Here is a 21,394-nt window from a genome sequence, read left to right as displayed (position 1 = left end):
ACAGCTGATGGCCTTCATCGCGAGGCCGGACCAGCCTGGGGACAGGGCGGAAAGGAAAGCCAGTGAGGCCGGGGAGCCAGGGCCTCTCTTGGGAGGGTGTGAGGCCGGCTGGCCCCGCTCCGGGGATGGCCATACCCGCGGCTGGAGGGCGGCCTCTGGGAGAGGACTGAGTCTGACCACCACCGGCGGGAGCCTCGCCCCAGGCCCGTCCTCTCTGAGTGGCTGAAGCACAGTCCCTGGAGCCGGACAGCTGGGCGGGAAACCCAGCTCTGCCACTTCCTGCTCTGGGACTTTGATCAGATAATTTAACCTCTCTCCAGCTCCGTTTCCACACTTGCAAAATGAGGATGAAATAACACCTGCCTTGCAGGATTATCGGGAATGGTAAGTGAGATGACATTTGAATAATATGTAGCAGCAAGGCTGGCCTGGGTGCGGGGGTCCCATCCAGTCAGTCAGCCCTTTGTCCTAATTTACACTCACTTGCTGTTCTAGCTCCAGCATCACAAGTAGCTGGCAAAAGAAGTGGCAGATACTTTCTCTGATTTAGAACTTAATGGGCCCCGAAGGCTCAGTGTTTGCTCTGGGGCACAGCCTAACTGTGATAGAACATTCTAGAACAGGACGGCTGGCCTTTCTACCCTATCTGCTCTGAGCAATCCAGGACTCTGTGGGAAGGCTCGGAAGCCCGCTCCACCTGAACCCTGGAGGCACTTCCGACTTCCAGGATCCAGAGCCTTCTGACTCCGAGGCCGTGGAAAGAGAAGCAAGCTCTGACTGTGATACATCGTGAGCACACTGACCCAGCTGGGGCCCCACCCGCTACCCCTGGCAGGGCAGAATCTGCCCCATGCTAAGGGGCTGCTTCTCTGCCCTCAGGGCTCTAACAGCTGCAGGGATCTCCTATCCAGCCAGCAGCTGAAGCCCCCAGAACCTCTCCCTCCCTCTCTCTTGGGTTTGGGGGCAAAACCTCTCAAATATGGACTCCCTTCTAAAGCAGTCAGTAAGCACCTACTGCGTGCCAGCCAGCATGTCAGGCGCTCTACTCAGGCCGGGGCATCCAGGGGGCTCATGCCGAGAGGGACACCCCAGTCGCAAAAGTCACCACGTCCGGAGCACGTGTTCCCTCCGGCTTCCCGGGATGGGTTTTCGGTTCGGGGTAACTGAAAGAGAAGGAGGCCCCTGTCTGAGCCAGCTGCCCTTGGCCATGATTGATGGCCTCTATTAACAGCATGCTGTAAACTGATCGAGCGCGGGGGGGCCAAGAGCTCCCCCCTCGCTGAACCCCGACCAGGGAACACTCTTCACCCCTCCAGACTGCTGGCCCCAGCGTGAGGACAGCGTCAGAGAACGCTCCACCGTGCTGAACCGCTCCTGAAGCCGAAGCCAGTCCACTAGCCCCTGGGGAGAAAGGCTCAAACCCTGGAAGCTGACTTCTTGTTGGGGGCGGGGGGCAGGCTGGTCAGGGAGGACATTCCAGAGCGACCCTGGAATGTCCCTCGGGCAGGTCACATGCCCTGCCTGGCCTCAGCGTCCTGGTGTGTCACAGGAGACTCCTCCTCACCGGGACCTTTACAGCGTCTCCCTCCCTCAGCATCCCTGAGATAAGGCCTTCAGATCAGAAGCCCTCACCCAGGAGAGCACCCCCACCTCCTCCCCTCCCCTGAACAAGCAGGTAGCTGGGTGTCCTTCAGGTCAATACAGACTTTGCAAAGGGAAAGCAGCCAGCAAGCCAGAGGGGTGTGAGGGTCCCCCACAGAGGATGCCTCTCTACTCGGGACAGACGGGCTTTAACTTTCCAGGCTCAGTGGGGTCTCTCATTCTTACAAGGCACTGAGATGCAACGGGCTTGCTTTCACCCATTGAACAGGTGGGAAAACTGAGTCCAGAGAGAGGCTGCAGTCTGGAGCGGGAGCAGCCGCCACCCCTGAGGCTCAGTCCCATGGTGGCCCTCGCGCTGAACCGACCCCACCCCTGCCCCGATCCCTCCAGCTATGAGAGGTACATAGGGAGGAGTGATGACGGTTAAAAGCGGTGGATGAGTGTCTCCGCGGACCCGCTGGAGCGGTGACCTCAGGGCTCAGAAAGTCAGGCTGGCGCCGGAGCCCTCGGCCAGCGCCCCCGCAGTGCCCTGCTGCTTCCTGCCCCACGTCTCTGCTTCCAGCTGCCCTCTTGGGTGGGCTGGGAGCTGGCGCTGGAGCCAGGACCCCCACTGAACCACGCCAGCCACCCCGTGGCTCTAGGAAAGGGAGGAGACCTCCCCCCACCCCCTTTTCTCCCCCTCGTCTGCCAGACCCAGGCCTGGGGCCCAGCCAGGAAGGCCCAGGGCTGGGCAGCGGCTCCAGGGCAGGCCCAGGGACCTGTCACATTTTTGAGGGGTTAATTACCACTGCTTGGAATCTGAGCTGCGCCGGTCTGGGCACAACAAGCCTTGTGGCCTGGTAGGGGCCCTCGGTCTTTCTCGGGTGACAGCTGCTGGCCCGGGACAGAACTGTCCTCATTCTGGGGGCACCACCTCCCCGGGGGACCCCAGCTGTCTGGTCGTGAGCAGGGCCTTGCAGGTGGAGGGTGGAGATCGGACCGTCGAGGTGTGAAGTGGCCCATGGGTGGCGCGGGGGCCACGCGAGGGTAGCGGGGGCCCAGGCCAGAAGGGCGTCCTCCGGGGCCGGCCAGCCCGTCCAGCCCCGGGCGCGGCACTTGCCCTTTGCGTCTGAAGGGGCAAGCATGTAACCTTTCCATTTTTGCACCGGCTTAGAGTCTCGGTGCCTAGTGCAGTGCTGGACGCTCGGCAGGCACCCGACACCTCTGTGGATGGCGCGTCCACCCACTCCCCTGTGCCCCAGGGGAGCCGTGTGCTCAGCGCTTTGGCACCCCCAGCCCCCGCCCCCCCCGGGGGTGAGGACGTGTCACATGTGCTGCTGGTGGAAACCGAAGTGTCCAGGGGGTGCGTTTGCACTTCTAAAGATAAGCTAGAGCCGGCTCGGGAGATTCCTGATGAGGTGTGTCACATACTTGTTCTCTCAGCACCAAGGTGTCACCCTGAGATGAGAGAGGAGGGTGGCGTGCGTGCGCGGGGGCCCTGGCTGTCGCTTCCCCTCCCCAGGAGAGGCGGCCCACCCCCACTTGTCTGCGCTTCCCCGTGCGCTGATTACTTCAGTCCAGGTTCACTGTTCTGTCTCTGGAGGCCCACCCACCCTGACACTGTTGGTTGAGGAGTTTATCTTTCCTCCACTGCTTTTACACTTTTGTCAAAAATCGGTCACATATATGTGCATGGACCTATTCCTGGGTCTTCTGTTCTGTTTCATTGATCTCTGCATCCATTCCTCCACCAACAGCGCACAGCCTTGATTATCGGGTCTTTTAAAAAGGTTCCTGGTGTGTAGCAGACGCCTGAGAAATGGTCATTATCATTCATTGAGTCATCAGATATGTATATATATAAACATCACTACGAATAGAATTGCTGATATTCTTTCTATTTCATTGGCAGGAAAATGTAGCTTATCCAGAGGCCAAAATTTTAGGAACCCAAGGTTCTCTGAGTCCTAGAAATGACTATCAAAAATGTCTCTGCATTTAAAGAACCAAAAAGTGTGCATGTAGAATTTAATTTACAAAAAAATGGATTCCAAATGGTAGAGTCCGATCTGCTGATACTTGGGAAAAGCACCCAGGAGTTACTGGAGCAGCATTTCCCAAAGTATGTTCCTTGGTACATGAGTCTTTAAAGATGCTTCTCAAAAAAAAAAAAAAAAAAAAATTTATTACCAAAATGTTGGGGAAATATTATACACAATTGTATGTATTTTTAAAGGGAGTCATAATGTGTCTTATCACACTGAAGCATTCTAAAAAACACTGCAGTAAAATCCATTTGTGCAATTTGCTTTAAACTAAGGTTTCCCAAGGAGCTTCCCAAGGGGCCTCCCAGGTGGCACCAGTGGTAAAGAAGCCCCTTGCCAAAGCAGGAGACCCAAGAGACTCAGAAGATGTAAGAGACTCGGGTCCAATCCCTGGGTCGAGAAGATCCCCTGGAGGAGAAAATGGCCACCCACTCCAGTATTCTTGCTGGGAAAACCCATGGACAGAGGAGCCGGGCGGGTTATAGTCCACAGGGTTGTGGAGTTGGAGACGACTGAAGTGACTGAGCCTGCAAGGCTTCCCAAACTAATTTATTCATAGAAACCACGTTTCTCCACCCCCCACAGTAACATCTCATGATATTATTCCTGGGAACGTATTTTGAAAAACACTATCATAGGGGATTGCCAGAAAGTCCACAGCACGTTAGGAGTCAGTGTGATCTGAGGGCCCAGGGCATTCCCAAGGCTCTCCTGGGGAGATCAAACTGTTTTCCTAGCAATTCTAAGAGGGGATTTGCCTTGCTCACCCTCATTGCGCTGCAAGCGCACTGCGCTCTTTCCCAGAGGGCGAGTGACATGTGACCTCACAAGGGGCTGACAGCAGAAGCACATGTGTGAACCCAGCCGTCTCCCACTGAACCAGACGCGGAGGAGGTTTACCAAAAAGGGTCAAACAATGCCACTCGTCTCACTTGACTTTTTTCCTTTTGGAAAATGTAAGTTTTAGAAAGCTGTTTATTGATTTTATTACTTTTGGCTGCGCTGGATCTCGGTTGCCGCGTGCAGGCTTCTCCAGCTGCAGCCGGGGCTGCACTCTGCGGACGTGCACGGGCTCTAGGTGCACAGGCTTCGGAGGCTGCAGCTCATGGCCTCAGCAGCTGCGGCGTAGGTTCAGCAGGTGTGGCGTGCAGGCTCCAGAGCTCAGGCTCAGTAGCTGCGGTGCATGGGCTGAGCTGCTCCACAGTATGTGAAATCTTCCTGGACCAGGGACCAGGAGCCCGTGTCTCCTGGATTGGCAGGCAGACTCACAGCCCCTGGACCAGAGAAGCCCTGTTACTGTCACTTTAAGACAAAGACTTGTGAAATTTGTTGTAATTTTAATGCTATAAATATTGATAGATATGACCATATACACAAAGGTTTTTGGGGTCCTCAATAATTTTGAAGAGTGTAAAGGGATGTGAAAATGGGGAAGACACTCCTGTATCCCTTACTGTACTTAGGCGTTTAAATCAACACTTCTGTTACCAGATGTGTGGGTTTCCACAAAGCAAGCAACTCCTCAATGCCCGCTGGGTGTCTGATGCTAACTGGGATTAGTGCAGACTCACAGGCTCAGGACTTAGGCCCACAAGGTGGACTCATCTCCCCCAACTTCAAAGCCAGTAACGAGTCTTGGTGGTCCTTGTGCTTCTGAGTCATGGGTGTAGACAAGGTGTTTTTCCAGGGCCTAAACGGTCCCTCCTGCCCCCATATGACAGGCATTCTCTCTCTGCCCCAGCCTCCTCCCCAAAGCAGCCACTCTGACCTCCAGAATGAGCTGAGGTCTCCATTGAGAGAGCCCCCACTGTTCCAAGTGCTTTGCACAGGTAGACTCATTATACTGTGAAAGTAGGTCACTTTATGCACATTTAATGGATGTGGAAACAGAGGCTCCCTAAAGGTTAAGCCAAACACTCAAATTCCGGTAACTAGGAAGGGAAGAACTAGGATTGGGTGCCTCCTCCGGTCCTCCTGCTGGGAGGACTTAAAATTCTACCCAATCCCGGACACAGGGACCCTGCAGGTGCTGAGGATACAGGGAGGGACACCGATCAGCAGGAGGAACCAGCACAAGCCCAACGACTCCCACAGGAAGCGCCCACCCTGTCCACAGTGCCCGCAGAAGGCTGGGGCGGACGACCTCAGGCCGCCTGGACCCAGCTGGCCCCCACGCAGGCCACATTAAGCACCCCCGCCCCTCGACTCCGGAATCCGAGTATAGGGACTGAAAGGGTCTTTGCATCCAACCAAAGCATTTCACAGACAAGGAAGTTGAGGCGGGGAGTGTCTTCCAGGTTCATACCACTACTTAGTGGCAGAGCAGGGCCAAAGCCACAAAGGACGTCTACACCGGGGTCGGCGTCCCAGACTGGGAGAAGTCCTCTCTTTCCTTTGCTGCTGGACCGAGCTCAACCCTCCCCCTCAGCGGCCCAGAAGTCCACCTCCCACCCTCGCCTCCCGCACACCCTGCCCCTCCCTGCGGGGTCCAGAACCCGCACAGGGCAGGGGACAAGGCTGGGAGCTGCGGGGGGGCACCCTTCACGGGTCCAGCCCCTCCTCGCCGCCCTGGTCCCTCCTCCTATGGGAGAAGGAAGGGGTGGGCCGCCTCTGCAGCAAAGATGCGACTCAAATAACATTTCCGGATTGTCAGTGCGGAGACAGCCCTTGAATCTGCTTTTATTGTTGTCGTTGTTTATCATGTCCTTTGTCTATAAATCGGCAAGACTGGACAGCCCAGATCCTCTCCAGAACCCCGGCTTTTAAATACTGCAAGGGGGCGACCTCGGCGGTGGAACTCTGCTGCTGCAAGGAGGCCAGTCCCCTCCCGCTGCTCGTTCACTTGGCCGACGCTCCCTTTTCCTGTTTGGTCAGGTTGAGAAATGCCTCCCTCTCCCTTGCGCGGAGCCTCTGCGCCCTGTCGGAGGCGGGCCTTGTTGCCTTGGAGACAGCCAGGTAGCGTTGAGCGGTCGCCCCGGCAGCCAATAGACGAGTGGGGGCGGGGCCAGCCGGGTCTTGTGCCGCCGCGGCGGGGCTTGCAGGTTAGCAGGGGCGCGTTGGGGGAGGGGTCGCGGGGGTCCTGGGGTCCCGGATCCGCGGCCGGGTCGTGGGATCTGGGCTCGGAGACTCAGCGCCCCAGGGTCTCCTCCGCCCTGGGGGAGGAGCCGCGGGCGGCGATGGGGGAGGGCGGGGAGACGCGAGGCAGGGGTCGCCCGCCGGCCTCGTCCCGGAGACCCGAGGCCCTCCCTCCCGCCCAGGAGGCCCCGCCGCTGAGCCCGCCCGGTAGGCAGTGGGAGATCGAGGCCCGGGCGAGAGGGAAGCGCCTGAGCGGCCGGGCTTGGCAGGCCTAGGACCCCGGGCCCAGCCCCCGCCCTCTTCCCTGCCGGAGCAGGCCAGTTTACTCCGGGGCCGAGGGTGCCGTGTGTTCATCCGCCCCTTCCCCGCCTACGTATTTCTTTTCCAGGTGGGGGATCTTGCCGGCCCCGTGAAGGCCCGAGAAGCATGAAGCTCCTGTGTGTGGTGGCCGTGGTCGGAAGTCTGCTGGTTCCCCCAGCCCAAGCCAACAAGGTGCGGCGCCCATGCACAGCCAATCTTGCCTGCGCCCCGGCGTCCGGGAGGAGGGCGGAGGGGCTACTGCCCCAACCTGGCCCCTCGGTGCCCTGCGGGCCGTGACGGGGCAGGGGCGTGCTCTCTCGGGCCTAGGCCGCAGGCCCCTGGGGAGGGATGGTCTGCGAGGCCCACGTCTGGATCTGAAACGCGCAAGGTGGAGTTCCAGCCAGGGTCCTGTGTTTGGGCCAGCTGTCTAGGGTCTCCGTACCTTCCTTTGCTCTTGGATGCCTTTGGGCTGGTGCCATTATCACCGCTGTACAGGGAGCTTCCAGTCGCCTAAGGAGGGGTGCAATGTAAGGAGTGTGAGGTTTGTGCAGAGGCAGGTTTCTGGGTGGAGAAGCCCCACCTCTGAGCAGGGATTGGAGATCACTTTCATTCTTAGGGGTAATGGCCCAGAGCTGGGTTTGAGTAGGTCTCTGGAATTTGAGATTGTGAAAATCACTGAGGCTTTTAATCTTGAGTCTGTGGTTTGCTTCCAGTTCCTCTGGGCAATTCCTAACTGGAATGAAAATTCTGTGTTGTTGTCTCTGACCTGTTCCAGAGTGGGAGAACTTCCAGAGGGTTTGCTAGTGTTTCCACGGACACGTCCGCTTCCTGGGGTCCACCCCAGCCTTCCCCTTCCCTGATCCTTACCTAAGAAGTTGGAGGGGGGTGGGGAGAAGAGGCCGGCCACTAAGCCTGCTGGACCCCGGTACACACAGGTGTGAGGCCCAGGGCAAAGGGCTGCCACCTTGCTTGCCCCTCCCCGAAGCCGAGCCGTAAGTATCCTTTGCAGCCCCAGACAGTTTCTTGAGGACCCTGTGGTGTAGCAGCCTTCCTCCAGATGTCCCTCCTGCTGAACTTGGGCCTGGGAGAAGGTCAGGAGCATGTCTGCTGTCACTTTATGGAAGAGGGAACTGAAGGTTGAGAGTCTTGCTAGAACTTGAAGCCAGTGGCCCTGCCCACCTGACCTGCGAATTCTCTTACAGAGTTCTGAAGATATCCGTTGTAAATGCATCTGTCCGCCGTATAGGAACATCAGCGGGCACATTTACAACCAGAATGTGTCACAGAAGGACTGGTAAGGCGTTGCCCAGGCTGGCCCTTGAGGTTGTGGGTGCCGACTGGGCCTTGTGGACCCCCAGAGGATAAGCTCACTCCCCCATTTCCATGGAGAGCCTTACAAAAGAATATTTTGTCCCTGGTCACACATTTGATTGGAAATAAGATCCAGATGTCTTTAATTCTAGCTGAGGGGTTCCTGGTCCGAGGACTGGGTCTTGCTTTGATTTGGTTGTTTGTTCGCGCCTGCAGAATGGTAACACGTTGGGAGAGATAGGTTTTAGGGTCACATACGGTGGGAGTTTTCTCGACCTCTGTTAGCTGTGTTCTTCGGTGCCGGTGTCATAACCGCCTTGTGAAGCAGTGCTCCCACCACAACTGCAGAGACTGAGGCTCAGAGAGCATGTCCATCCTGCTCCTGGAGTCTTGAATCCACTTCTGGATGCCTCACTTCAAAAAAGAGGGAAATAAATAAGCATTCATTCAGAGGAAGGAGGCCTGCTTGTTGAAGGGAAGTTTCAACATGCTGTCCTGGCAAGAGTGGTTTAAGGAACTGTAGTTGAAAGGCGAGGCCTTGGGGGCACAGGTATCTGAAAGGGCAGGGGGTGGTGGTGTGCTCTGGGGTGCTCCGTGTGCGGCGTCAGGACTGGGCTGGTGAGGCGAGCGCCGCGGGACCAGATTTCAGTGTGCTGTGAGGGGCCTCATCCAGGCTGTGTCGGGAGCTGGGGCGCCTCATCCTGAGGGCTCTGAGCACAGGGGCCTGGGATGGGGTACGCTCACATGGGGGGCGGCCCAGGACCCCCAGGGGGCTTTGAGAGAATGAAGAGTACCAGCACCCCCTCCCTAGAGATTTTTGGGTTCTTCTTGTCGTTCCCAGCTTTACTGAGATAAATCAGACACACAACGATGTGTAAGGTTTCGATGGATGGGGACTTGATGCACACGCATTGTGGAGTGAGGTTAGATAACACCTCCGTTGCCTCGCAGCGTTACTGTCCGGGGCTGGGGGGTGGTAGATGGTTTAGGATCTACTCTCTTAGCAGCTCTCCTGTGTATATAATACAGTGTTGTTAACTGTAGTCACCACGCTGGACAGTTGATTCCCCCCCCCCCAAAAGACTTGGATTCAGTGACTGCGGGGGGTGGGGCACAGCAGCTGTGATGCAGCCGTGGCCCAGAGAGCACGTGGGGTGTGACCATCCCGCCCGTCCTGAGTCCTCAGAGTGTGTGATCTTCTGAGAACCATTCTGGTCAGATGCAGACCCTAGATCCAGCCTGCCCTCCTTCAAACATAGCTCTGCCCCTTGTTCATTGGGAAACTGGTTACTTAATCCCCGGTTTATTCCGTTTCCTCATCTGTAAAGTGGTGGCAGTATTTTGAGTATTAAAGAAGAGTGTGTGTGTGGGTGTACGCATGCCTGTGCGGTGCGTGTCAAGTATAGCGCTTAGAGCAGTTCCTGGCACGTGGTGAGTGCTGGATAAATTTTGGCTGATAGTAATGTATATTGTGGCAGTTAGAGAAGAATGTCCAGACACAGAGTCTTGTAGACAGGAGTGTTTGTTAAGAGCAAAGAGCAGAGGCGAGTGGGCAGTGCCAGTGTAGTGGGCCAGCCTCCTGACAGCCCAGGCAGAGTTGCTGCTTCCTGTGCGCTGTCATCGCTGCTACGTCACTAAGTCTTGTCCAACTCTGTGACCCCGTGGGCGATAGCCCACTAGGCTCTTCTGTGCTTGGGATTCTCCGGGCAAGAATACTGGAGTGAGTCGTCATTTCCTTCCCCAGGGAATCTTCCCAACCCAGGGATCAAACCCGAGTACCTTGCATTGTAGGCAGATTCTTCTTTGTCTGAGCCACCAGGGAAGTCCCTTTGTATCTTGTGGTTTTCATTCAAATGACATCAGGAATAAATGGATAGACTGTCCCAGTCTGACACCAGGTAATAAGGCTACACCCCTCAGGCCCTGGGGCGAGAGTAAGGCTTGAAAACGTAAATTCCCCTGGAGGACAGGGTCCTACCTGGACCTCTCGGGCTGCGGTTCATCTTCCTGAGGAGTCAGTGTTAGGGGCTCCAGTTCCATGAAGGCTGGTGGGTGGAAACATGCTGGGACATTGACCCCAGGGTTCTGGGACCCCTTGACCCTGGCCGTGGGCTGTCACGGGGGGAGGCATCGCAGGCTGCCTGGAGTCCCTTCAGGAGGAGCTGGGCCTGGCCCTGGGATCCTCGACCCTGGTGCCGGGGCCAGAGGAGCCCAGCCGTGTCCTCAGGCCTCCCACGGGCCCCTCCGCCTCAGGGGGCGCCTGTGCACTCCCCCGGTTGAGCAGGTGAAACCTGGGCGTCTGCGCTGTGCAGGTCTGTTCCTGTGTTGCCGGCGCTCTGCCATCTTGTGGGGGTTCCCGTCCCTGCGAGCGGCAGAGACCCCGAAACCTTTGCCCTGAGGGTAGGGCAGTCCCGGAGAAGCAAATCACCTGAGAAGCTGGCTAGGGCAAGTCTTGCATATTTCTAAAAAGAGAACCTTTTTTCAAATAAGTCTGTTTTGGAAACGCTGTGAAGCAGTCAGGACTGCCCTCCCTCCAGCCTCCAGCAGGAGGGCCCAGGGTGCCCCAGGGAGCATAGTTCAGCCTGCTCAGTCTGTGAGGACTCCGAGCCCCAGAGGAGTTACGCACATCAGCTGCAGGAAACAGAGCCTTCAGCCAGCTTGCCCCTCTGTGACCCTCTCCCCTAAGGTGTTGTAACTGTTCCCCCTAAAGGGACATGTCACGGTTTCACCAATTCTCTGGGGGAGAACACATCCCTTGTGGAGAACCCATAAATCCTACTGACCTGCCAGAGTGACCTCCCAGACCCAGGGAGGAATCCGGGCCTCGGGAGGCTGGCCCCTGAGATGAGGGGTCCCAGGGGTGATGACCCAGTGCCGGGAGCGGGCCTTACCCTGTCCGTCTGTCGGGCCCTCCCTCGGCGCTGCGTTGAGTTAGAGTAGGGAGCCACATGCCCAGCGTGAGAACTGGAGTCATCAGGGGTTTACGTAAAAGCACACCACATACTGGACTTTTGAGGGGACAGAGGCAATGGAGGACATGCCATCCCACACTGTTGGTGCCTGTGCCAGAAACCCAGCCCCAGCCTAAGGGGCCCTGGGCAGCTCAGGACAGGCTGATTGATTTCAAGGATTCAGGTCAGAGCTGGAAGGGCCTAGAGGGTCATCTGGCACTACCCCTGCAGCTCCCCGGAAGGGTCAGGCCCGGGGCATGGTCAGGGTCGGCAGGGCCCCGGGCTGAGACAGCAGTGGGAGGGGGTAGAGAAGTGGGGTTCAGAGACCTGGAAGGAGTCCAAGTCACTGGTGTGCAGTTTGGTGAATTCATGGGTCAGTTGAGGCTCCTGGTCTGACCTGGCCAGAGGAGGGGCTCGTGGAGGCACTGTCTGCGGCAGGGACAGATCTTGGACCCTCGGGACTGGAGGTGGGGGCGGTGGAGTTTATGCCAGTGGGACCCTCACCCGGTGAGTCACAGAGGGCAAGGGCCCTGAGGCTGTGGGTTGGGAAAGGGGTTCTGCGCCCCCAACCCATCCAAGACCCTGCCCTCCCTGGGGAACCCTCCCTCCCAGCCTGCGCCTGGCCCCCCACAGTCCTCTGTCTGTTGCAGCAACTGCCTGCACGTGGTGGAGCCCATGCCGGTGCCCGGCCACGACGTGGAGGCCTACTGCCTGCTGTGCGAGTGCAAGTACGAGGAGCGGAGCACCACCACCATCAAGGTGCCCGGCCTGCCCCGCCCACCGCGCGGCCCCGCCCACCGCGCGGCCCCGCCCACCGCGCGGCCCCGCCCACCGCGCGGCCCCGCCCACCGCGCGGCCCCGCCCACCGCGCGGCCCCGCCCACCGCGCGGCCCCGCCCACCAACAAAAAGCCCCGCCCACCAACAAAAAGCCCCTGCCCCTCTACGGCTGTGCCCCGACCTCCCAGCTTCTCGCTTCCTTCTGGATCCTCACCCCGTTTCGGAGCCGCTCTCCCCTCTGACACCATCGTAGTTGCAGGGGGGACCCGGGAGAGGGGCTGGAGACCCCTCCCCCTACTTTTCCCTTTTCCCCTTCCCTCCTGCCATTTGTTCAGCGGACAGTTTCAGGGTTCCGGTTGTGCCCCGGGCACCATGCGCCATATTGGGAGGGGAGGTATCTGCCCTCCGGAGCCCCCAGCCTGGTTAACCTTCCAGAGCAACACCAAAGCTGCAGGCCTGGCAGGACGGGTCCCAGACGCCCCCTTTGATGCCCCTGAACCCAGTTCCCGTGGATCACTGGGTGAACTCAGCAGAGCTGGTGGGAGGCTGGGAGAGGCCTGGTCCCTGGCCCCTGCCTCTGCTCCAGGCAGGCTGTCTCCTCCCTCTCCACCCCTACCGTGGTGAGCCAGGCTGTGCTTGCTGGTTTCCAGCATAAGCGTCTCCTGGCCCAGCCAGCCTTGAAGCGTATTTCTGTGTGTGCTGTGAAGGGTCTGGAAATAATCGTGTCAGGAAAGAACCCTCAAGAATTGGGCAGCACTGCTGAGCCCTCATCGTCTGTCACCTTGGTGCTGCCAGAGGACCGGCGGTTCTCGTGGGGTCCCCTCCATCAAGGGCGTGGTCAGTGAAGGCGGGGCGCGCCGTCTCTCCACATCCGAGGTCTCCTGGCCCGTCTGCAGGCACCAGTGGAGGCCACACTGCCCACAGTCCACGGGGCAGCTGGGTCTCTTCCGTACACAGATCATTATCGTCATCTACCTGTCGGTGGTGGGTGCCCTCCTGCTCTACATGGCCTTCCTGATGCTGGTGGACCCTCTGATCCGGAAGCCGGACGCCTACACAGAGCGGCTGCACAATGAGGAGGAGAGTGAGGTACGGGCTCTGCCGGCCCCCCTGCCCCCGCAGCCTCCCGGGCCCCGTTCACTCTTCTCCACTCAGCATTCTCCCTTCTGCAGTGTTTCCTCAGGGAGGGCTGCCCTTTGCCGTCCCAGGCGCAGCAGGGCCGCCCTGAGCTCCACTGACCTGGCGTCAGGCAGCCTCAGTGCACTGGCAGAGGGGCAGTGAGCTCGCCGACACGTGGGCCCTCAGGCCTAGCGTCCGGCTGACCATGGGCCTGGAGCGGGCGCCCGGAGAGTCAGCAGAGCCCAGGGGGACAGAGGAGGCCTGGCAGCTCTTTGTGGGCGTGAGGGCAGGGCACGCCAGGCGCAGGGCGCTGACGATGCCGGGGGCTCCTGGCCCATGCCCCTGGGGCACGCCCCTCGGGCCTGCACAGCCACACCTTTGAGGGAGGAGCCCCAGCGCCTGCAGGGGGCGGAGCTCAGGACGCCTCAGGCCCTGGGGTCGGGCTGCCCGCTGCTTCAGGAGACGCTCCTGCGTTCATGGGGCAGGGGCGGGGGGTACTGGGCCATGCATCCCCAGGGAGCTGTACCAGGGTCATCTGGTGGTAGAGGGTCTCACTGAGTCCTGGGAAAGTTGTTTAGCGTGAAAGACAAGCAAGCCCAGGCTGAAGAAGATGCGTGAGAGCCTTCCTCCAGGGTGTTGCACGGAGCTCGGCCTCAGCCTGGTTTACATAAAACCAGGGCAGAAGGACCAGAGCCGGGAGGTTAGTGCCAGGTCGGAGAGCCTCCTCTTGCAGAGACGGGGTGAGCCGGGGCGGTGGGGCCCCGGTGAGGGGGTGAGTGGTCACTCAGGGCACCAGGCTTAGGCTGCCCCCCCACCGGCCTGGCCCTCTTGAGAGCGTCCCATGCAGTGTGTGCCCGGAGCAGGGAAGGGCAGGTCCCCACCCAGAAGGTCCAGGGCTGGGACCTCAGGGTGAGGCTCCCGGCCGGGTGGGGCCCTGGCGGGTCCTTGGGCCTCCTGGCCCCTCCAGGGTGCGCGCCCCCAGCCTCCTGCTGACACGTGCTTAGCAAGGTGGAGCCGGGCCGGGAGGTGGCGGAGCTGGCAGTTGGGTGGTCCACGTCCAGGAGGAAGCCTTGAGCACCTACCTGGTGATTAATGTGCGGTAATAGCAGCTCTGCTGGGGAGGAGCCCGCGGCTGAGCACCGGGCGATTAGGGGGAGGCAGTAATTGCAGTCCTGGCCAGGGAGCGGCTGAGAGAATGGCGATGATTACACACCCCGCTGCCTCCCGGAATGCGTGCCTCGGGGCTGCAGGGCCCCAGGGGCGGGCGGCCTGCGCGGCTCTGTGTGCCCTGTCCTGGTGCCCCGGCCCTCCTGTTCCCTTTCTCTTCCTCCCGCTGGGCCCGGGTGCTGCAGGTGCTCGTGTGGGCGCACAGACCTCAAGCTGAGCCCAGTGGGGTTGCAGGATGGATGTTAGGAGATGGGCATGGGGGGGCTGGGTGCCTGGGGGGCTCCTGACAGGCAGGAGGTGGGGACCTCCTTTTCTCTGGGTGTCAGTGGGCGAGGGCTTCCTGGCAGTGGGGCTCCGGGGCGGGGTGCTCAAGTGCTGAGGGTGCTGGGGCTGAGTGAGTGGGTACGGGGGTGTTGCCCGCTGTGCCTTGCACATAGGCTCAGGGAGGAGGGCCTGCCAGGCTCAGGCTGTGTCTGGGTGACTGGGGTCTGAAGAGCACGCCCCTTGCAAGGATGGGGTCCCCCTGACGCTGGGAGCCAGCCTTCATCCCAAGAGGAAGAAAAGCCCTAGGTCTGGGCAACTCAGTGACCTTGGGGCGAAGGCTACCTGCCCCCACTCTGGGAGTCAGAGGTCAAAGGTGAGATGGGCGGGTCCATCACATCCCAGGATGGGTGCCCCTTGGTTGGGTGCCCCATTCCTGTAGCCGGGAGCTCCTGCCCTGGGGCTCAAGGATGAGCAGGAAGGGGAGGCCTTGCCCGCTGCCTGCAGGAGATGAAAGCCTCGCTGCCTTTGAAGGCGCCGGCGAGCCTCGGTGGGCCCGGCGCGGGGCGCTGCCTCCCTGGGATTCCAGCGGCATCGGCAGTAATCCCTGGGCTCAGACGCCCTTTGAAAGGAGGAAGCCATCCTGTTTGCTGGGCAGGGATGGCAAACAGGGCCACGTCACATGTGCAGTTTGGGCCCCTTTGAAGACAGGAGGGAGGGTTTCTGCACTTCGCAGCATGGGCCTGAGCTCTGAGGGTCCCCTGAGATCGCAGCCCGCACGGGGGAGGGAGAGGGGCTTGTGGAGGACATGACCGTGCTGACAGCTGGGGACCCCGGCCTCTGAGCAGCGCTCTGCTGGGCGGAGGGGAGCCCGAGACAGGCAGGGTGCTGGCCCGCTGAGCCCGGCGTGGCCAGGGCAGGGCCAGTGGGCACCCCTGGAACGGCTGTCAGCACCTCACGGCCTGGCCGCTGGGGATGCAGTGCTGGGGTTGTGGTCACGGGTGGAGCCTGCTCTGCATAGGCCGTCCCAGGTTTAACCCGGTCTGTTCTACAAGTCTGAGCTCCCGTCCCAGCGTAGTTGCTGCAGTGCTGTGTGTGCGACTTCATTGGCGTCTATGCAGCCTTGAGAAGGAGACCCAACCCACCGTGTTGGGTGGTGGGGCCCCAACACGAAGCAGCACCCTGACTGCTGGAGGGGAGGCCTGGCTGCGGGTGGTCACCGAGCACAGCGAGGCCAGAGACCCGGGGCCAAGGAGGCCAGCCCGAGGGCTTGAGTGCAGGGCTCAGGACACACGGGTTCAAGTCTGCTATGACCTTGGGCAGCAGGTGCTTGGCCTCCAGAGCCGCGGACGGGTCGGTCTCCGAGCCTGGGGACGGTGCAGGTGACGTGCCACGGTGCATCGGGCACCCGGGATGCCCGTCCTGCCGCCCACTTTCCTCCTGGTCAGCGGGGCTCCCCTCCTGTCCTCAGTGCTCAGACGCCCAGCTCTGACATGGTAGCACCCGTCCATCTGTCCTGCTCTGGGCGTCTCTAGGACAGGTGTGGTGTCTCTAATTCCCACTAATTGGACTGTTAGCAACGGAAGTGCGGAGCCGCTCAGCTGCAGCTCTCCCGCTGAGGAGCTGTTTATCAAGACTTAACGTGAAGGAGAAACCGCGGTCTTGCGGGGATGTGCTGGCTTAATGCCCCTCTCTTGGCTCCCTCTGCCCCCCAAGGACGGGACAGGGGAGCACCTGGCTTGAGGACGGCCTGCCCCGGCTCCCAGAAGGGACGTGGGGATGGGCGGGCGAGCAGGGTGAGGGTCCCTGGGCCCCCGGAGGTGGTGTGGCTCGGTCCTGGGGGGCCCACCGCCTCTCATGGTGGCCTTCAGCAGCCCCTCATCTGTACGTCCACACAGAGCCTGGTCCTGAGCCCGGAAGGAAGGGACCTGAAAGGTGGCTGTCCCCGGCCCCTGCCTGGGGGCTCCCAGAGTGGGCCTCACGCTGACAGTTCTTGCCGTGAATTGAGCACTTGCAGTCTGCCAGGTGCCACTAACCACCATGCTCGTTGTCCCTGAGAAGACGTCCTGCAGCGCCGTCCACGGCGGGCAGTGGGGTCGGAGGACGGTGGTGCTCGGCACTGTGCTCCCCGTCAGAGCCCAGGTGCAGAGGCGGGTTTGAGTCCACGGCCATGCTCCCACCCTGGACTGCCGGGAGCAGGAACACCGAGCTCCTGCGGGCTGCAGCTCCGGGGGCCGGTGTGTAACCGCCGTACCCGACGCCGGTTAGGGTTGTGAGGCTGTGTGTGTGTGTGTGCGCACGCGCACACGCGTCCGTGCTGGATCGCCCTGTGCGTGTGATTCCTGCCGACGGTTTAGTCGAGTTGAAGAAGATGGGCTTTATTAAGCTGGAGCTGGGGGAGGTAAGGTCGCTTGTTAGGGACACGCAGCTGCTGAGTGGCTGGGGGTGGAGAGCGTACCCCTCGGGGCCCAGGCCCAGAACCCAGGGGTCCTGAGACGCCACCCACTCAGCCCTGTGGCCCCGGTCCTCACCTAGCCAGGCCGAGCGCCTTCCTCAGGGTCCAGGGCCGCGGGCTCGGGGGGCAGTGCCCATCTCCGGCTCCCCTGGGGCTGGCCCGCCAGCCTCACCCCTCCTGCTGGTGCTCGGCCTGCTATCCCCTCACCCCCACTCTCCACCCCCGCCCCCTGCCTGGCAGCTGCGTGGTGACAGAAGCCGTGCCAGCTTGGGGCATTAGCAGCAGAGTTGCATTTACTGGGCGGCTCTGGGCTTGGAGAGGTGTGCTAATCCCTTAAGAGATGTGTGGCAGGGGATGAGAGGCAGGCAGAGCTGGGGAGGAAATCCCCCGGGCTGTGGGCCTGGCCCTCGGCTCTAATTCCCCCAAAGATCAGCTCGGGTCCTGCAGGAAATGCGCAGGCCCTGGAGCCTCAGAGGCAGAGAGGTGGTAATTAGGGGACCACGCTGCTTTTGACAACAGCCACAGCGTGAGGGCGGGGGTGGGGGTGGGCTGGGGTGGGCGGAGAGGCTCCGGAGGGCACGCAGGGCGGGCCCTGCACGCTGCCTCTGCCGGACACTCTCCTTCCGGGAGTGGGCTGGGGTCCCGGCCCCCGCAGAGCAGTCCCGGGGGTCTGCCTGCTGTCTCTGGCCAGCACAGCCAGGGTATCCTGCAGCCTGGTCCCAGCCACGGGGCCACGTGTGTGTGTTTCCTCACTCGACAGGCTGATTGAGCCTGTGCTGATCAGGAGGGCCTGAGGCTGAGTCTCTGTGCTCCCCTCAAGGGTCAGGGATGCTTGGGGTGCAGCTGGGCCTGGCCCGAGCCCTGGTTCCTGGAGCCCTCGCGCACCCCGCAGCCGTTGACCCATGCTGGCAGGGCCCTCGGGGAGGCCGGACTTGCGGGCCGCTCTCCTCGCACCCCTTCCGTGTCAGGCGTTTGAAAGCCCTGCTCTCCTTCCCACGACAGGATGCTCGCTCTGCAGCCGCCGCCGCCTTCGGGCCCCGGGCGAACACGGTCCTGGAGCGCGTGGAGGGCGCGCAGCAGCGGTGGAAGCTGCAGGTTCAGGAGCAGCGAAAGACCGTCTTCGACCGGCACAAGATGCTCAGTTAGACGCGGCCCCAGCCTCCGGGGCTGGATGGAACCCGGCCACTCTCCCAGCTCTGTGCCCCCCTCCAGGTCTCCCCCTTTAAAGCCCCGGGCAGCTTTCATTCTCTCCATCTTTTGAAATGTCATGCTCAGCTGGGTGATCCGGGAAGGGCGCTGCTTCCCCGCTCAGGTGGTCTCAGGGTGGAAGGGAGGGGACCACAGCCAGCCAGGGCCCTCCCCACCCCAGCCCACGCACCACCCTCCCGGCTCCAGACCCTGGGGGCTGGGTCGTCGGCAGCTGCCTCCTGACTGGATCCCCCAGCCCTCGGGACGGCCCTGCCGGGAGGGCTGGGTGCTCAGCCCTCAGGTCCTCAGGGTCCCTGGTTGTGTTCCGGCTTCTCCCCCCGTACTCTTCTTGCATTGACGAGGGTGGGCAGAGTGCAGGGCTGCTCACTCTGCCCCGGCCCCCGCTCCCACCTCAGGAAGCCAGGCTGCCCCCTCCCAACCCCGTCCCTGCCCCGCAGGCTGCAGTTGCTGAGCCACTGGTGGGACCACAGGACCCCGAGGCCACGCGGTAGCCCCTAGCCCCTGGGCCCCGGTCCTCAGATCGCCACTTGTCCCTGAGTTTCAGCGTCCCTGTGCATGGAGACCGCTGGCCTTCGGTTACTCGCCATCATTAAATTGTCTTTTTTTTTCTCACTTTGTGGATTTCAAGAGATTCTGAGAGCTCAGTGTTTTGCAGGCAAACCCAGGAGGGGCCCGAAGCAGGGGTGGCTGCTCCTCGTAGGCTTTGTCCCCTCAAGGAGCAGGGGTGGGTTGGCCCGGGCACTCGCCCGAGTTTGCGTTTCGTTCCTAAGTCTCCTGAGTGAACAGCATCTGATGTCAGCACCTTACAGATGCCGTTCTCGGTGCTCGCTGAGAAGCCACTGTTCGTCGTTCAGTCGCTAAGTCACTGTGACCCTGTGGGCTGCAGCACCCCAGACTCCTCTGTCCACCACGTGTCCCCAAGTGAAAACCAGCTGGTGCTCGGGAGCGGGGCCTGCAGGGGAGGCTGCCAGCGCCCCCAGGGCTGAGGCACCACCGTGTGTCTGGGACGTGCCATGAGGGGCATGTCCAGCAGAAACAGGACCTGGAGGCCCATGGGATCTGTTTGAATTCCCCCCCGTGGGGTCTGCCTGGGTCAGCATGTTGAGCCTGGTGTAGAGCCCTGAGCCGGGGTCTCGGTGAGGTGTCTGCCTGGGTCAGCGTGTTGAGCCTGGTGTGGAGCCCTGAGCCGGGGTCTTGGTGAGGTGGGCATTCCCGTTGGCAGCGATTTGCCCAAGTTCAGAGCCAAGTGCAGGTACCGGGGGGTGGGGGTGGGGTGACCTGTCGATGAGGCTGGCACTGGAAGCCAGTGAGGGATGTTCAGAGGGGCGGGTTTGACCAGGATCCTGGGCCAGCAGGAGGCTCGTGGTGGGTGAGTGGGAGGCATGCGCCCACAGGTGGCCGGCAGAGGGCCTTGTCCTCAGTTGGCCTGGCACATGCTTGGCGTCGGCCAGGTCACGTGCTGCTTTGCGGGCCTCAGTGAGCCTGAGAATTCTTCCACGACGGGGACACTTTCCACAGGTTGGCAGACGGATGGGTCAGCTTATCAAGAATAACCTGTCCAGAAACTGGCGTCTCAGATTCCCAGATACCCTGTAACCCACCGTGGGGGCGCCTGGGTCCCGTGTGTCCCTGAGTCTCGGTGGAGTCCTGCAAGCGCTCTGACCTGCCTTTGATGGTCTTACAGGTTTGGTCTGTGGCAGGCAGCCACTGTTGACTGTCAGGAAGCCCGATACGTGAAAAAATACGTAAATGTTTAGGAGTGCCTCTTCACTTCCCCTGAGGATTCGGCCAGCAGCCCAGCCCCTCCACGCACTTAGACTAAACACGCAAACTGCTGTCAGACGCCCTCCCCGATGCGCCTCGGTGGCCTGTGCGTGACCCCAGAGCAGGGTCCCCGCAGCCAGCCTGCAGACGCCAGGTGGAACTCTTCAGTTCGTCTGAGATGAGTTCTGGGGTTGTGTGCAGAAATCCTGTTTGTGTCCCATCAGACCCGCAGCCACACTGACCTGCGAGCAGTTGTTGCCACTTGGGGTAGACAGACGGGTTGGGTTTGGCCCTGGGGACCGAGCCTCGTGTGTGTGTGTGTGTGTGTGTGTGCGTGCGCGAGCGCTCAGTCGTGTCCGACTCTTTGTGACCCCATGGACTGTAGTCAGCCAGGCCCCTCTGTCCATGAGATTCTCCAAGCCAGAATACTGGAGTGAGTTGCCATGCCCTTATCCAGGGGATCTTCCCGACCTAGGGACCAAACCCAGGTCTCCTGCATTGCAGGTGGATTCTTAACCTTCTGAGCCACCAGGGAAGCCCTTGAACACTGGAGAGGGTGGCCTGTCCCTTCTAAGGCAGATTCTTAGCCAGTACTACTGGTCAGTCATCCCATACGGGAGGGGGCGGGCCCAGCCCGCTCCGGGGCCCCTACCTCCGCTCCTCACCCAGGTCAGCCCCAGCACCTTGGTTCTCTTGCTTCCTTGCATCCATTCTTACCCTGAAGCCCCCACTGTGGGTGTTCAGCCTGGCCTGTGGCCCCGGGCAGCGCAGTGCTTCTCACAAGACTGAGCAGGGCCCTCAGGTTCACGGTCCGCACCGCGTCTCCCAGCCCTCCAGGGTGCTCTTAGCCCTTGGCATTAATCCTGGGCCACCTTCCTGCTTCTTGCCCCCTCTCCCCGCCCCGGCAAATCCTCCCCGACTGCTACCCCCACCTGCAAATTCTCCTTCCTGCTTCTTGACTCCTTTGCTTTGATCCTGGAGATGGCATGTCCCTCCTGTTCAAAGCCAGCCCAGCTGTCCCCTCTCCCTGGGACTTCCATCACCTCTACACTAGTCCTGCTTCCCGTCCCTTCCAGACTATCAACACGCACACGTCTCCTGCCTGAAAGACCCATCCGCGGGCTCCATGCTCACCTCTGACTCCAGGGGGTCCCCTCCCCATCCCCACTCACTCCCGACCCGAGCCCTCTGCAGGCCAGTGTGCTGGTGACCGTCCCTGCGGGACCCGGCACGTCCCCGGCTCAGTGCTCTGGCCCCCCACTACTCTGTGAGGGGTCTTTCTCGCCAATACTGCAGTTTTCCGGGTGGTCCTGCTCAGGCTGCTCAGCTCCATCTACAGTTTAACGTCTGAGTTCTCTCCCTGACACTGTTCTCGCCT

At 60.9% G+C, this 21,394-nt stretch overlaps 1 protein-coding gene across 3 annotated transcripts; it reads left to right on the top strand.

The window, feature by feature from the left end:
* TMEM9 (transmembrane protein 9) lies at window positions 1-18,864 on the top strand. Of its 3 annotated transcripts, none has more exons than XM_055583183.1 (6): window positions 1-384; window positions 7,090-7,193; window positions 8,204-8,295; window positions 11,914-12,022; window positions 12,999-13,130; window positions 18,046-18,864. In XM_055583183.1, the coding sequence occupies exons 2-6, from the start codon at window positions 7,128-7,130 to the stop codon at window positions 18,187-18,189; spliced, it is 543 nt and encodes a 180-aa protein (XP_055439158.1). In that variant the 5' UTR covers window positions 1-384; window positions 7,090-7,127; the 3' UTR covers window positions 18,190-18,864. The 3 variants fall into 3 exon arrangements, with proteins under 3 accessions (XP_055439158.1, XP_055439157.1, XP_055439156.1); XM_055583182.1 differs by lacking the exon at window positions 1-384 and adding an exon at window positions 6,538-6,667; XM_055583181.1 differs by lacking the exon at window positions 1-384 and adding an exon at window positions 6,760-6,908.
* Window positions 18,865-21,394: the final 2,530 nt, after the last annotated feature.

Source organism: Bubalus kerabau, chromosome 5 (assembly GCF_029407905.1).
Source record: "Bubalus kerabau isolate K-KA32 ecotype Philippines breed swamp buffalo chromosome 5, PCC_UOA_SB_1v2, whole genome shotgun sequence".
Taxonomy (NCBI): Eukaryota; Metazoa; Chordata; class Mammalia; order Artiodactyla; family Bovidae; genus Bubalus; species Bubalus kerabau.
This window is presented reverse-complemented; position numbering and strand designations above follow the sequence as displayed.